The sequence below is a fragment of the Panthera pardus genome, unplaced genomic scaffold (genome assembly GCF_024362965.1).
Source record: "Panthera pardus isolate Hobbes unplaced genomic scaffold, ASM2436296v1 HiC_scaffold_3, whole genome shotgun sequence".
NCBI classification, from domain to species: domain Eukaryota; kingdom Metazoa; phylum Chordata; class Mammalia; order Carnivora; family Felidae; genus Panthera; species Panthera pardus.
In genome coordinates, this window is record NW_026526876.1 from 35,820,171 (window position 1) to 35,833,872 (window position 13,702).

At 50.4% G+C, this 13,702-nt stretch overlaps 1 protein-coding gene across 3 annotated transcripts in view; it reads left to right on the top strand.

The window, feature by feature from the left end:
- The window catches only part of PLXDC1 (plexin domain containing 1), a 63,533-nt gene that overhangs the window by 30,465 nt on the left and 19,366 nt on the right, over positions 1-13,702 (top strand). For all 3 annotated transcript variants that reach the window (XM_053892405.1, XM_053892404.1, XM_053892403.1), the window contains exons 5-8: positions 423-545; positions 926-1,044; positions 2,819-2,918; positions 12,950-13,045. In XM_053892405.1, coding sequence (XP_053748380.1) covers positions 423-545; positions 926-1,044; positions 2,819-2,918; positions 12,950-13,045 — 438 coding nt within the window. The remainder of the gene's footprint in view (positions 1-422; positions 546-925; positions 1,045-2,818; positions 2,919-12,949; positions 13,046-13,702) is intronic.

Consider the following 13,702-nt stretch of genomic DNA (forward strand, 5'->3'; position numbering starts at 1 on the left):
TTCCCATGTGTGTGTGTGTGTGTGTGTGTGTGTCCTTCTGGGCCAGCTCAGGCTAGCGTGGGCAATCCCTGTGGTCCCCGAGCTTCTGAGTCTGTGAATGAGAGAGAGGAGGAGACTTCACGAGAACGTGATTCTTGGGATCAGGCTCCTTGTCAAGATGAGGGGCCCATCTTTGATTCCTGTGCCCTTTCCCAGGGACAGGGAGAGGTGGGAGTTCTGTGCCCACCTGGAGGGGCAGGGAGAACCTTCTCTGGCCTGGGGCCCTTTTGCTCCACACACCAGACCCAGAGCCCAGCAGGTGGGGGCTGGGGACAGAGGTCCAAGATTCTCTTACGGCTCCACCTGCACTGTCCCTTCCTGCACAAGGAAGCAACCTCTCTAGGCCTTCTCTAGTGACTTCTGTGCATTTGTCTGCACCCCAGGCTTCATCTTCATGGGTGACACGATCCACCGGATGCTCACGGCTACTCAGTATGTGGCGCCTCTGATGGCCAACTTCAACCCTGGCTACTCTGACAACTCAACAGTCGCTTACTTTGACAATGGTGAGAACAGATCTCAGAGTTTAAGTCACCTGGCTCCAGGGCACAGCCCCTTTAGCAGAGCCCAAAGTCTAGAGAGGACAAGGGACTTACCCACGGGCACACAGCAAGGCCACCACCCCACCTTCCCGTGTTCAATTTCCTCATCTAGAAGATGGCAACAAGATGCCTGCTACCTAGCAGGGTCTGACGAGATAACAGAAGAAAAGTGCTTGGCTCTTAGCAGAGGTGACGAATATCAGAGACCTTTGTTGTTTCTTACTCTCACCAGATTGTCCCTTGAGCACCCAATCACCCTCAGACCTATGTGGGCCGCCGATTCTGCGGGGCCCTCCTCCCTGCACTACCTTCCTGTCCAGCCGGGTCTCTGCTCCCCTCCCTAGGGACGGTCTTTATTGTTCAGTGGGACCACGTCTACCTCCAAGGCCGGGAAGACAGAGGCAGCTTCACTTTCCAGGCAGCTCTGCACCAAGACGGCCGCATTGTATTTGGCTACAAAGAGGTGAGTGAGCTTAGCTGCAGAGGCGGCCGGGTCTTGGAGTTTTTCATTCAGCAAATATCTGTAGACAACCTGCAACGTGCCAGGCATAGGCCTCGTTCCTGGGCAGACAGCAGGTAATGAGATGGCCATAGGCCCTGCCCTTGTAGAGCTAGAAGTCTGGTTGGGGAGATGGACAGGAATTGCAGGGACAAACGTAGAATCACCACTGTGACAAGTGTTCCTAAGTCGAGGTGCCTGGTGCGAAGGGAGCCTTTCATGACGCTCTTCCTTCCTTTCTTTCTTCCTCCCTCCCTTCCTCCCTTCCTTCCTTCCTTGCTTCCTTCCTTCCTTCCTTCCTCCCCCTTTCCTTCCCTCCTTCCTCCCTCCCTCCCTCCCTTCCTCCCTTCCTTCCTTCCTTCCTTATTTTCTTCCTTTCTTGTTTTCTTTCTTGTTTTTTTTTTCTTTCTTTCTTTCTTTCTTTCTTTCTTTCTTTCTTTCTTCCTTCCTCTTTCTTTCTTTATTTCTTTCTTTCTTTCTTTCTTTCTTTCTTTCTTTCTTTCTTCCTTTCTTTCTCTTCCTCCCTTCCTTCCTTCCTCCCTCCCTCCCTTCCTTCCTTCCTTCCTTCCTTCCTTCCTTATTTTCTTCCTTTCTTGTTTTCTTTCTTGTTTTTTCTTTCTTTCTTTCTTTCTTTCTTTCTTTCTTTCTTTCTTTCTTTCTTTCCCTTCCTCCCTTCCTTCCTCCCTTCCTTCCTTCCTTCCTTATTTTCTTCCTTTCTTGTTTTCTTTCTTGTTTTTTCTTTCTTTCTTTCTTTCTTTCTTTCTTTCTTTCTTCTTTCTTTCTTTCCTTCTTTCTTTCTTTCTTTCTCTCTTCCTTCCTCTTTCTTTCTTTCTTTCTTTCTTTCTTTCTTTCTTTCTTTCCCTTCCTTCCTTCCTTATTTTCTTTCTTTCTTTCTTTCTTTCTTTCTTTCTTTCTTTCTTTCTTTCCCTTCCTTCCTTCCTTATTTTCTTTCTTTCTTTCTTTCTTTCTTTCTTTCTTTCTTTCTTTCTTTCTTTCTTTCTTTTCCTTCCTTCCTTCCTTCCTTCCTTCCTTCCTTCCTTCCTTCTTTCTCTCTTTCTCTCTTTCATGAGGCTTTTTACCTCAGCAGAGGTCAGGGGAGGCTTCCCTGAGGAAAAGAGTTGAAATCTGCAGGATGTGTAGGAGTTGAGGAGTCAAAGAAGAGAGAGAAAAGCACATTCAAAGGTCCTATGGCAGGACAGAGCATGGCTGGTACAAAGCATAGAAAGAAGACAGCCAGACTGAAGGGGAGAGTGGGGAGCAAGACAGGGCAGGAGAACACCCAGATTTGCCTTTGAGAAAGGTCACTCTGGCTTCAGAATGGAGAACAGGTTGTTGGTGGCTCAGAGGAAAGGTTGGGAGATGGTTTTGGGGAGAGAGGTGTTGCCGGCTTGGAGTAGGGTAGGGTAAGATGGAGAGAACTGGACAGATTTAAGAGGCAGTTAGCAGGCTAATTAATAGGATTCAGAGATGTGTGAGGTGGAGGAGGGCGGCGATGAAAGAAAGGGTGACTCCCAGGTTTCCGGCCTGCGTGGAGGTATGGCAAAGAAAAAGGAAATGTGCTGGAGATGGTTGGAGTAGACTTGCAATTTGAATGGGGACCCACTGGATTTGAGATGTCCTTGAGTCCTCCAAGAGGTGGCACGGAGCAGGCAGAGGGCTGTGGAGGTCAGAGGGGACGTCCAGGCTGGTCCAAGGGTGTTTTGAGGGGGTAGATGGAGCCTCTTCTCCCCGGCTGCAGATCCCTATGTCTGTCCTGGAAATCAGCTCCTCCCAGCACCCCGTCAAAGCAGGCCTGTCAGATGCCTTCATGATTCTCAACCCGTCCCCGGATGTACCAGGTGAGTCCCCAGGGGTTCCGTGGAGCGCTCAGCGGGCTTGGACTGAGCTCCGACTGACCCAGACCGGGTTGGGGGCGGGGGGACTGGCAGTGGTGGAGGTGGCTGGATGGCTGATTGCTGAGGGGCGCTGAAGGAGGATGAAACATATAATGAGTTCTAATTTTCCTTCATTAAAGCAGAGGAACCATTTTTTCCCAATGAAATCTCCAGTGGGAGGCGACGCTCTGGGTTTGGAGGGGAAGGGGAGCCACTCAGCACCGCATCCACTTAGAAATTCTCCACAGGCACCAGATTAGGGTTTTTGAGTCCTTCCAGAACACAACCATGATTACATCCCCACCCCACGTGATAGGAGCATCACTGGGGGTTCAGGGGATGGAGGCCAGTCCCAGCCACATTATTAACCGTCTACTTCAGGAAATCACATCTCTCTATCCTCAGTTGCCTCATCTGTAAAATGGGGGTGTAGCTGGAACAGTGCTTTTTCCTTCCTGGTCCTCCTCCAGTTCTGATATTTTTTGGCATCAGAGCACTTTTTCTTCTTCTGATCCCCTGCTCACCCCCATGGGGGTCTTGAATTCACACTTCTGGGGGAGGCACTGTAGGCACACTATCCATTGCTTCTGGACCCTTGGCTCAGAGTCTTTTGAACCCGACCTCTTCTGCTGTGCTGTGTATACAAAAGTCCCTCTGTCTAACCTACAGGACCCCAAGCAGGAGACCCTTGTCTGCTCTTCTCTGTCCCTACCGGTGCTTGATGGGACCAAGGAACATTCTGAACTCCACCCTAGCCACACCAGGCTGGTTGAGAGGATGTGCTTGGGGGCCACCAAAGTGCTATCCTGTAGACGGGCACGGCACTACCTTTCTGGACACTCCAGGGCTTCCTGGGGAAGCGCATTTACTTACATCTGTTGGTTGAGTTCCATCAATACACATGCTCTGAGTTCCTGCTATGCACTAGGCCACTATGTTCTGGGTGCTACTGAGATACGATGAAGAGGAAGATATGGAGGGATTCGTCATCTGAGCAGAGCCTCTGTCCTTAACAGAAATCTGAGGGAAGGGACCAAGGGCTCATGTTAGAAGTCTTTATCCAGGAGCCGCCACGTGCAAGGTTGAGTATAGTGTTAGGGGCTTGGCTCTGGAGTTGGAAGCGTGGATTCGAGTCCAAACTCTCTGTAAGCGTCTGACCCCTGGCAAGTCACTTAACCTCTTAGAGCTGATTTCTCTGTCGGCAGTTGGGGATATAAGTGGTTCATGCTCCCTGCAGTGACTTGTGAAGATGAACACGGTGACGTCCAACAAGTGTTTGGCCTGATGTCTGGCACGTCGAGTTTGTGAGTCCTATATTAGAATATCTTTCCCTGCCAGCCTTTATCACGCGGCTCAGTATTTTATAGTCCAGCAGGGCGTCTGGTACAGTAGCAAACAGTGCAGAAAGAGGAGCACGTGACATCCTGATGCTGGTGTGTCATAGGTCAGATGCCAGGACCACGGCACTTTCATGGGACTTCTGCAACGAGTAGCAAAAAGTCACATGCTAGAGCGGCTGTTTGCACTTGCTGCACCACACCTTGGAGATTTGTGCCATTAAACATGAATTACCATCCTGCTCTTTATGAATGCTCTCCCTTATCGGAATCTATAAGATGATATTTTTTTTTCATGAATAAATGTATCCGGTCTAAAACTCAAAAGATACAAAAGGCGGTATAGAAAAAATCAGGTTTCTCTCCCATCCCCGACCCCTGTCCCCTAATTTCCCTTCCTGGAGGCCACCAGGGCTACCCGATTATTTCTAGAGCTGTAAGCCTACAGGTAAGTATATGTTTGGATATTTAACACAGAGAATGGCATGTGGTGTCACTGGTCTGCACTTGAACAAAGTATATCCTGCCCATCCTTCCGTATCAGCCCACACCTCATTCTTTTTAATGGCTACTTGATAGCCTGTTGCATAGATGTACCTTAATTTAGCCAATCCCCTGGACATAGGCTTTACAGTTCCCAATATTTCGCTACAACAAATAACGCTGCAGTGAATATTCTTGCAAACAGCTATTTTTATGCCCCTTTGTGAGTATTTCCATAAAATATGTTCCCACTACTCCACCTACCCATCCTGACCTTCCCTGAACACCCAGGACACTAGCAAGCAGCTCACCAAGCCTCTGCTCCAGGCAGCATCAGTTCTAACTGGTTGGGTAGCACATGTACTGAGCTGGTTGCTAAATAGTTTCAGTGTCACTCTGATTGTATTAGTTAGCTATTGCTGCATAACAAATTATCCTGAAATTTAGCAGCTTAAACACACACACACACACACGTTATCCCAGAGTTTCTGTGGATCAGGAAGCAAGGCACAGCTTAGCTGCGTCCTCTGGTTCAAGGTCTTGCACAGGCTGCTCTCAAGGTGCTTGCCAGGTTACGGCCCTCTCAACAACTGTTTGGGGTGGGGGTCTGCTTCCAAGAGCTCTCACGTGATTGTTAGCAGGGTTCACTTCCTTGAGGAGGCCCCCCCTTGGCTCCTGACACGTGGACCTCCTCATAGGACAGCTCATAACATGCTAGCTGGCTTCCACCAAAGCAGGCAAGCAAGAGAGCAGTAGAGGGTGAGCAAGACAGAGGCCGGTCTTCTTGTAACCTAATCTTAGAAGTGCCATCCCATCACTTTTGCCATATTCTGCTGGTTAGAAGCAAGTCGCTAGGTCCAACACACTCAGGACAGGATTCCACAGGGTGTCAACACCAGGAGGCAGGGCCACTGGGGGCCATGTTAGAGGCTGCCTGATCACCACACGGATAATCCCATCCCCAGGCTCTGAGATTTACAATATCTTTTTTTTTTAAATAAATTTTTAATGTTTTATTTATTTTTGAGAGAGATAGAGCACGAGAGGGGGGCAGGGGAGAGAGAGAGGAAGAACGAATCCAGGCTCTGAGCCCGCACAGAGCCCGACACGGGGCTCAAACCCACGAACCGTGAGATGGTGACCTGAGCCAAAGTTAGACGCTCAACCGACTGAGCCACCCAGGTGCCCCTGACCTTTACAGCGTCTTATGTAGTCATCCTCCCAACACTGTAAGTGGGGTCTGTACTTTCTAAATGAGGACAGAGGCTCAGAGACGCGAAATGACTTGCTTGTGGTCACGTGGCTATGAGAGAGACCTGAAACCCAGATCTTCTGTTTTTCTTAAACCCTGGAGTCGACCATTGAGACTTGCTAAATCTAATCCACCCCCATTCCAACCAGAGGGGTAAATCCTTTCCTCCTCAGTTCCCCAAAACACCCACATCTCCCAGGCTGTTTTGCGGGAAAGGCAGTTCTGAGTGTCCACGTCCCGCTGCCCGTGCGCATTGCCGAACCCCGCCTGCCTCCTCGGTGGCTCCCTCACAGGGCTTTGTGGGCTGGCGGAGTCTCAGGAAATGTGTGTTGGATCCAGCTGTTGTATGAGGGTGAATTAGAGGAAGTCGGATCCCCCAGGGAGTATCTGCCTCTGAGGTTTCTCTGTGATTCTGGAATGAAAGGCTGTTTTAGAGCAAGCCAGGGAGATACGGGGAGGCGGGAGGAAGGGCAGGGGGTGGCCCAGCTGACACAACAGGAGGCAGGGCTGTGTTGTGGGAGCTGCTGGATTAGGGGCTCCAGGTGCTGTTTGCTGAGGTGTGAGGTCCACCCGCCAGGGAGACCCGGCACCTGCCCCCCCCCCCCCCGCCCCAGACACTGTCCCGCAGCTCCCAGCCTCTCATCCCCTTCCTCCTGTCCCCCATTCCTTCTCGTCACTGCCAGATCTGATCATGTCATTCTCTGGCTCCTTGTTGCTTGCACCATGAAGTGAAAATCCTTAGTGCGGCATTCAAGGCCCCGTGCAGCTGGCACGGCCTACCTTCATAGACTCCTCTCTAGACCCTCCCATCACCTGCCATTCTCTGTCAGGGCATCACCGGTCTGCATGCTCTGTTCCCTAAGCATGCCAAGGGCTGTCCACATCTCTAGGACCCGGTTCCTTGCCTAACACGGCCCCCATTTCAACTCTTTTGCCACTTGGCAAAACTCTCCCCATCCACTGCTGCAGCTCAGATGTTGCCTCCTCCGTGCGGCAGAACTCACGGTTTCCTCAAGCACCTTCTCCCCAGCGCTCAGCCTTGTGCCTGCCGCAGGGCAGACACTCAACAATGAAAAAATCGCACAAGAATGAGTGTCACCGAAGGGACCTTGTCCTCTGCTCTCTGGTGCCCCCCAGTGAGAACAGGGGCCTGATGTCACTTGCGGTGGGGAGCGAGTACTTGGGTAATTAGTTGCATCTCTAGCCTGGGCTCCAGGCATAGACGTGAAGAGGAAGATTGAGGTGTGGGTGGGGCATATTCATATGCATGCATTTTTCTGGGACAGCATCCATGGCCTTCACGGGGCTTCTAAATGGGCCACCACCTCTGCTTTGGGGAGTGATGGATTTGATGTGGCTGAGAGGTCAGATTCCTCTGGGTCTGCTATTCAACCCACAAGTAGAGAATTCGTTTGGCTTACGTTGAGGTGCCAAATAACAGTAAATCCCAAATAACCATAGCTTAAATGAGACGCAAAGCCAAGGACAGCTCTCTGGTCTGTAGTTCCCATTATCGCCACAGATATTCCCATTGTCCAAGCCCACCTCGGACACCGCCACCAGAATGGAGGGTGTCCCTGTCTTTGAAACCTAGCTCCTCCCTGCCTGGAGTGCCAGGAGAGGTGGAGTTTGGTTTCCCCACTATTCCAGAAACCCCCAGCCCCTGAACCTGGCCTGGGGGACCGTCTCCTTCCCCAGGCTCCAAATACCTTCCTCCCACCTTTACCTGAGGGTGGAGGGAATTCAGAGCAGTCTCGCTCCTGGGATTGAGGGGAGGAGGTGCTGCAAGCGGCCAGAGTTCTTCTTGCCATTTACATATATAAACTGCTACATCGATCTTGCAGCCGAGAATCTGCAGAGCGTGCCTGATGCAAAGATCTACGTGCAGTTAGCAGCAGCTATTTGCAGAGGCAGGCAAAACACACAGGGTAACTTATATGCTCTTTATTTGGCTGCAGGGGCCCCCAGAAGTCAGTATAATTTCCTCTATTCACCCACAAGTCAGCATAATTTCCTCTATTCATTTGCTTAAAAAACTCTTTCTTTCATGGACAGCATAAAAGCAACGTTAGTGTAGCGACGTCAAAACTGAGATGCTGAATTAGTGGAATCAGTTAATGAGGATTTCATTATTAAGGGCTCCAAACTGTAGTTCTGTTCCTTTGTGTTTACCTCTGGGGGTCCCTGCTAGGGCTCCATTCATGATTATTGAATGAATAATCAAATGAGCAAAGAAATACATGAACGAGTAAGTGAAGACTTTTTCTGGAACTGCCATCTTATATCTTTTGTATTGTGACCCACCCATTTTGGAGGGCAGTTTGTGACAGGACTTGTCCGTCTGATCTCTTCTGACTGATCCCACCCTTCCCCACTGGTGTCTTGTTTTGAAACAAAACGGGACACGCAAACCTCTCTTTTGAGCCATTAACATTTCTTGGTGGGGCGCCTGGATGGCTCAGTCAGTTAAAGCATCCAACTTTGGCTCAGGTCATGATCTCACGGTTTGTGAGTTCACGCCCCGCGTGGGGCTCTGTGCTGACAGCTCGGAGCCTGGAGGCTGCTTCAGATTCTGTGTCTCCTTCTCTCTCTGCCCCTCCCCCGCTTGCACTCTGTCTCACTCGCTCTCTCAAAAATAAACATTAAAAAAAAAATTTTTTTTTTTTTAAATTTTCTTGTTTGGGCAGCTGGGCTTTCTGTGTCTGGACCCTAGTATTTCTGAATCTTTGATGAGTGGAAACAGAGATAAAGCAGAATGTCTCAAACTGCCAGAAATGTGGCTTTGGGGCAGCCTCTGTCTCAGTTCTGGAGAGATCTGTTGGTCATGCAGATGGACGTCATCGTCCTTGGGTGAGCCCCAGATGTTGGCGAGCTAATCCAAAAGCAAATAACTTAGGCGGGGATATTAAGAGTTCTGTTTATAGAGAAATAAAAATATTCCCAAAGCCATACACTCAATCAAGTACAAGTTGCCAACAGTTGAAGTGAGCAAATATTTTTAATCAGAGGTATATTTCCATACACCCCCCCTCCCCCCCTCCGCTTCCTACCACACTCATCTCCCCTGCCTTGGGGTAGGGCTCTGTCAGGTTTTGCAGGGCATCTGACCCTGTCTGGCTGCATCCTCACTTGAAGCACATCCTCAACTCTGTTCCCCAGCCCAGGTGGCGGGGAGACCCATCCCTAGATTCTGGTGTGAGGTTTGCTGGGAACCTCGCCTTCCCTGGCTGCTGTGTGTCTGTCTCTACCCCTGAACTGGGCGCCTTGACAAGTCCATGCCTCCATTTTGCCCAACCCTGGCTCCATTGGTCCCTCCCATTTCTCCTTCCTTCTGATCCTGGGTGCAAGGTCTCTCTCACATCCTTGCAGGGGGGGAAATCCTGAAAGCCAGCTCTCCCTCCACTTGGAGTTCTCAGTTAGGAAGGGGCATGTCTGGCTTTCTGCAGCCCATTGGGGGCCGCCCTTTTGGGAGAAGCCGTGGCCTGTGGTGGGCTAGGGAGGAAGGGCATTCTTCCTTTGGGCTGTGGGCTGAAGTTATAATAAGTTGCTGAGGTTTTTGTGGCTACCTATAATCCATTCATTCATTTACAGTCATTTCTTGAGGCCCTGTTATGCGCAGGGCCCGGTGCTAGGGGCTGGGGGACAGACACAAATAACTAGCAGGCTCTGCCCTGGGGGAGCCCACAGCCTGGTGGGGCAGGTGGCCAGCAAAGTTGATACTGATGGAGCAGTGTAACAGGTGACACTAGACATTGTGCAGGAGGCTGTGAAGCTCAGAAGAGGGGCCACCAACTAACTGTGCCCAAGGAGGGTGGAGAAGCCTTCAAGGAGGGTATGACCTTTGAGCTAGCCTTGAAAGAGGAAGCAGATAGAGGAAGAAAGATTCACATAGACTCCAGACCCCATGGTCTCAGGCTCCTTGGAAGACCTGGAATTTCACTTTTTTCCCCCCTATTACATTTTCGTGCTCAAAAGGATGATTTTTCAGAAGGAGAGACAGCCTCTGGGGGTGGTGGGTGGGATGGAGCTGTGGAAGGCTGCCTGGGTGTCCCCTATCTAAATTTTTTTTAATGTTTATTTATCTTTGAGAGAGACAGTAAGACAGAGAGACAAAGTGCTAGCTGGGGAGGTACAGAGAGAGACACACAGAATCCGAAGCAGGCTCCAGGCTCTGAACTGTCAGCACAGAGCCCGACGGGGGGCTCGAACTCACGGACTGTGAGATCATGACCTGAGCCGAAGTCGGACGCTTAACCGACCGAGCCACCTAGGCGCCCCCTTGATTATTTATTCTTAAAAAAAAATTGTACATGTTTCCCTTCTACTCTTTTAGAAACACAAATCCAGTAGTCCCCCACCTTATCCAAGGGAACATGTTCCAAGATTCCCAGTGGATGCCTAAAACCACAGGATAGTACTGAAGCTTATGTATACTATGTTTTTTCCTATATGCACCTACCTATGATAAAGTTTAATTTCTAAATTAGGCACAGTAAGAGATTAACAACAACCAGTAATAAAATAGAGCAATTGTAACAATATAATGTAATAAAAGTTATGTGAATGTGGTCTCCCTCTCAAAATATCTTATTGTACCAATCTCACCCTTCTCGTGAGGATGGGAGGTGACCGATACAATGCCTGTGTGATGAGATTACATGGCGAATGACATGGTTGACCGCGGGTAACTGAAACCGTGGAAAGGGAAACTGCGGATAAGGAGGACTACTGTAAAGAAACCATGGGGGCACCTGAGTGGCTCAGTCCGTGAAGCGTCCAACTTCGGCTCAGGTCATGATCTCGCAGTTGCGTGAGTTCGAGCCCCGCGTCGGGCTCTGTGCCGAAACCTCAGAGCCTGGAGCCTGCTTCGGATTCTGTGTCTCCCTTTCTCTCTGCCCCTTCCCCTACTCATGCTGTCTCTCTCTCTCTCTCAAAAATAAACATTAAAAATTTTTTCAAAAGAAAAAAAAAAAAGAAACCATAACCACGGTGCGCTAGAGACCTTTGTGAGGAGTCACACGAGCAGAGTGACCACATCTTTCCCCAGTTCTGTGTTCAGTGACTCCAAACTGGTAGTTTGGAATCAGCACGGGGAGTATTTACATCACAGAAATCAGCAGATGCCACAAGTCAGGACTCATTCATTGCATAGAATGTTTCCAGGACATTCTGCAGTTGGGAATGTTTCGGGGGCTGAGGTGTCCATCATCACTCTGCTGCAGAGCAGCGTGGGGTCATAGGAAGACAGCATGTCTTAGCACCAGACCAACTGGGGGTTCAATCCTGGGTTAAGTAGGAGGCATTGATTCCAAGATTGGGGATAAATATATGATAGAAACGTAGATGAGATGTTCTTTTAGGAAGCAGATGCTCCCCTGGATTCTTCATTCAGGAGGGGGTGGGGGGATGGGACATCCAGCCATTGCACAGGATGCTGAGAGTTGAGATGCTCAGCTGAGAGAGAAACATGTATCCTTGCCTATTCTGGGTTTCTAGTAATAAAAACCCAACTTAACAAGCTTAAGTGGAAAAGGGGATATGAAGTAGCCCAAAGAACCAAAGGAAGAATTGATGGCTAGGGAGACAGGGACCAGGGCAGGTCCTGGGACACCAGAGCCTAGAAAGCCACCAGAACTTCCTGCTTCATTGGACCCGTGGCCATTCACAGACCTGGAGCGTGCATTTTCTCAGCTTCATTACTAGAAAGCAAAGGGTCTTTTGTTTACAGTTGAAAAGTCCCAGGGAAGGTCTCTGATTGGCCCAGCTTGCTTCAGATGCCCAGCCCTGGACCAATCACTGTGTAGCCAGGGAGGCGGGGTCATGGAGGAAAATGGTAGCTTCAGGGCGGGCCACATGTAGGAATGGACTAGGGGTAGTATCCCCAAAGGGGATGCTGTTTCCTAAAGGAAGAAGGGGTGCTGGGCAGGCCAAACACTATGCAACCCCTTCCCCTTGTAGGGAAGCTCATTCACAAAGCTCAGCACCTACCCGCCTGCCTTTCAGAGCCTAAGGAAATCAACCCCAAGTCATGGTTCTTGGGTGGGTATGGGGATGTCGTGGGAAACATCAAAGCATCACAGATTGTCATTTTAGGAGAAGTCATTTCATCTACAATTCCACTTTTTTCCTCCCAAGGGTGTTGTGGGAGGTGTTTCTGTCTTTCCACATCACAAATGAGAAACTGAGGCCTAAGAAGGGGAGCAGAACTGGAATCAGAACTCAGGTCTCTTGACTCTGATGTCCTGTAGGGAGTTCGTGCAGGGACTGAGGCAGGACATAAGCCAAGCCCCAGGCCCTAAACCTTGCTCTGGCTTCCATCCGGGAGGGGAGAGTTTCTCTAAGTTCAGCCTGTGCATCTGCAGATGTTTGCAGAGTGCTCACTGTGGGTCAGGTTCAGGACCAGATGCTCCCAGTCTAATGGCTCCGCCCTCCAAATAGACCCTAATGACCACACAATATGGTGAGTGCAGTGGGAACATGGCACCTGGCCTGAGTGGAGACGGGGACGGAGCTGGCTAAGGAAGGAACCCTGCGCTGGATCTGGAAGGTTGAGCTAGACAAAGAGAGAAGGGGTGGAAGAACATTATGAATCAAGAGAACAGCAGCTGTGAAGGCTCAGAGCCATGCAGATGCATGGGAGCTCCTATGTCCTGACAGCAGCAGCCGGGCCTCTGCCCTGAGCAGTTTAACCTGCCTAGAATACAAAGCTCTCCTCTCAGGGTCAGTTCTTGTCTTCCTGTCTCCCTGCAGCTCCAACATCATTGTCCCACGTTGATGAGCTTACTTCCTGCCCTCAGTGGCTGCGTATTGACTCCCTGTTCCACTGGCTGCAATCCCCTGCCCACCTGTCAGGCTCCAGGTACAAGCCTTGGAGCCCTCCGGCCGTGAGGTGCTCCTGATGACAGGCTCTGCCTCTGTTTCAGAATCTCGGCGGAGGACTATCTTCGAATACCACCGTGTGGAGCTGGACCCCAGCAAGGTCACCAGCATGTCAGCTGTGGAGTTCACCCCACTGCCAAGTGAGTAGGGGTCATTCCCACTGTCCTGCAAAGAGCGTTATAGTCAGACAATCTGGGTTCCATTCCCAGGCCCACCACTGATCCCTGGGTGGATATGGCCACGTAATTTCTCTGGGCTGCCATTTCTCATGTGTCACATGGGCCTGGCGCTCCTTCCCTCCCAGAGCTGTGGTAAGAGTGAGAACCACAGTAAGTAGAGTCGAGGACATGAGTGAATGGAAGCTCTGACAACCAACTGGCGCATCCCCGGCCTGGGGCATGGTTTGTACTTGGCACATGACAGCTATTGTTACTGACACACAATTAAACCCAGGGAAGGTGTACCTCCCAGAATTTTTAGACTCAGCCCCCAGGGAAGGTAATCCAGGAACTGAACGGATCAGTCCTTAAATTTCTTATTGCATTTTCCTTAGAGGAGGGGCAATGTGGGAGTCCACAGGCAGGAGGCAGTAAAGCAATTTATCCTGCAGCCCTCCAAGAACCATGGCCAGGCCCTCTGCACCGCCCCCCCCGCACCCCACTCACCCTCCACCCTCCACCCCACTCACCTACAGTTGAAGGCACACTATGGCTGAGGCCCCAGCTGCTGCTGACCCCACAGGATCAAGGTTAGATGCTCTTCAGGATATGGTCAGGGCAGCTGGGGAGAGAGAGGGA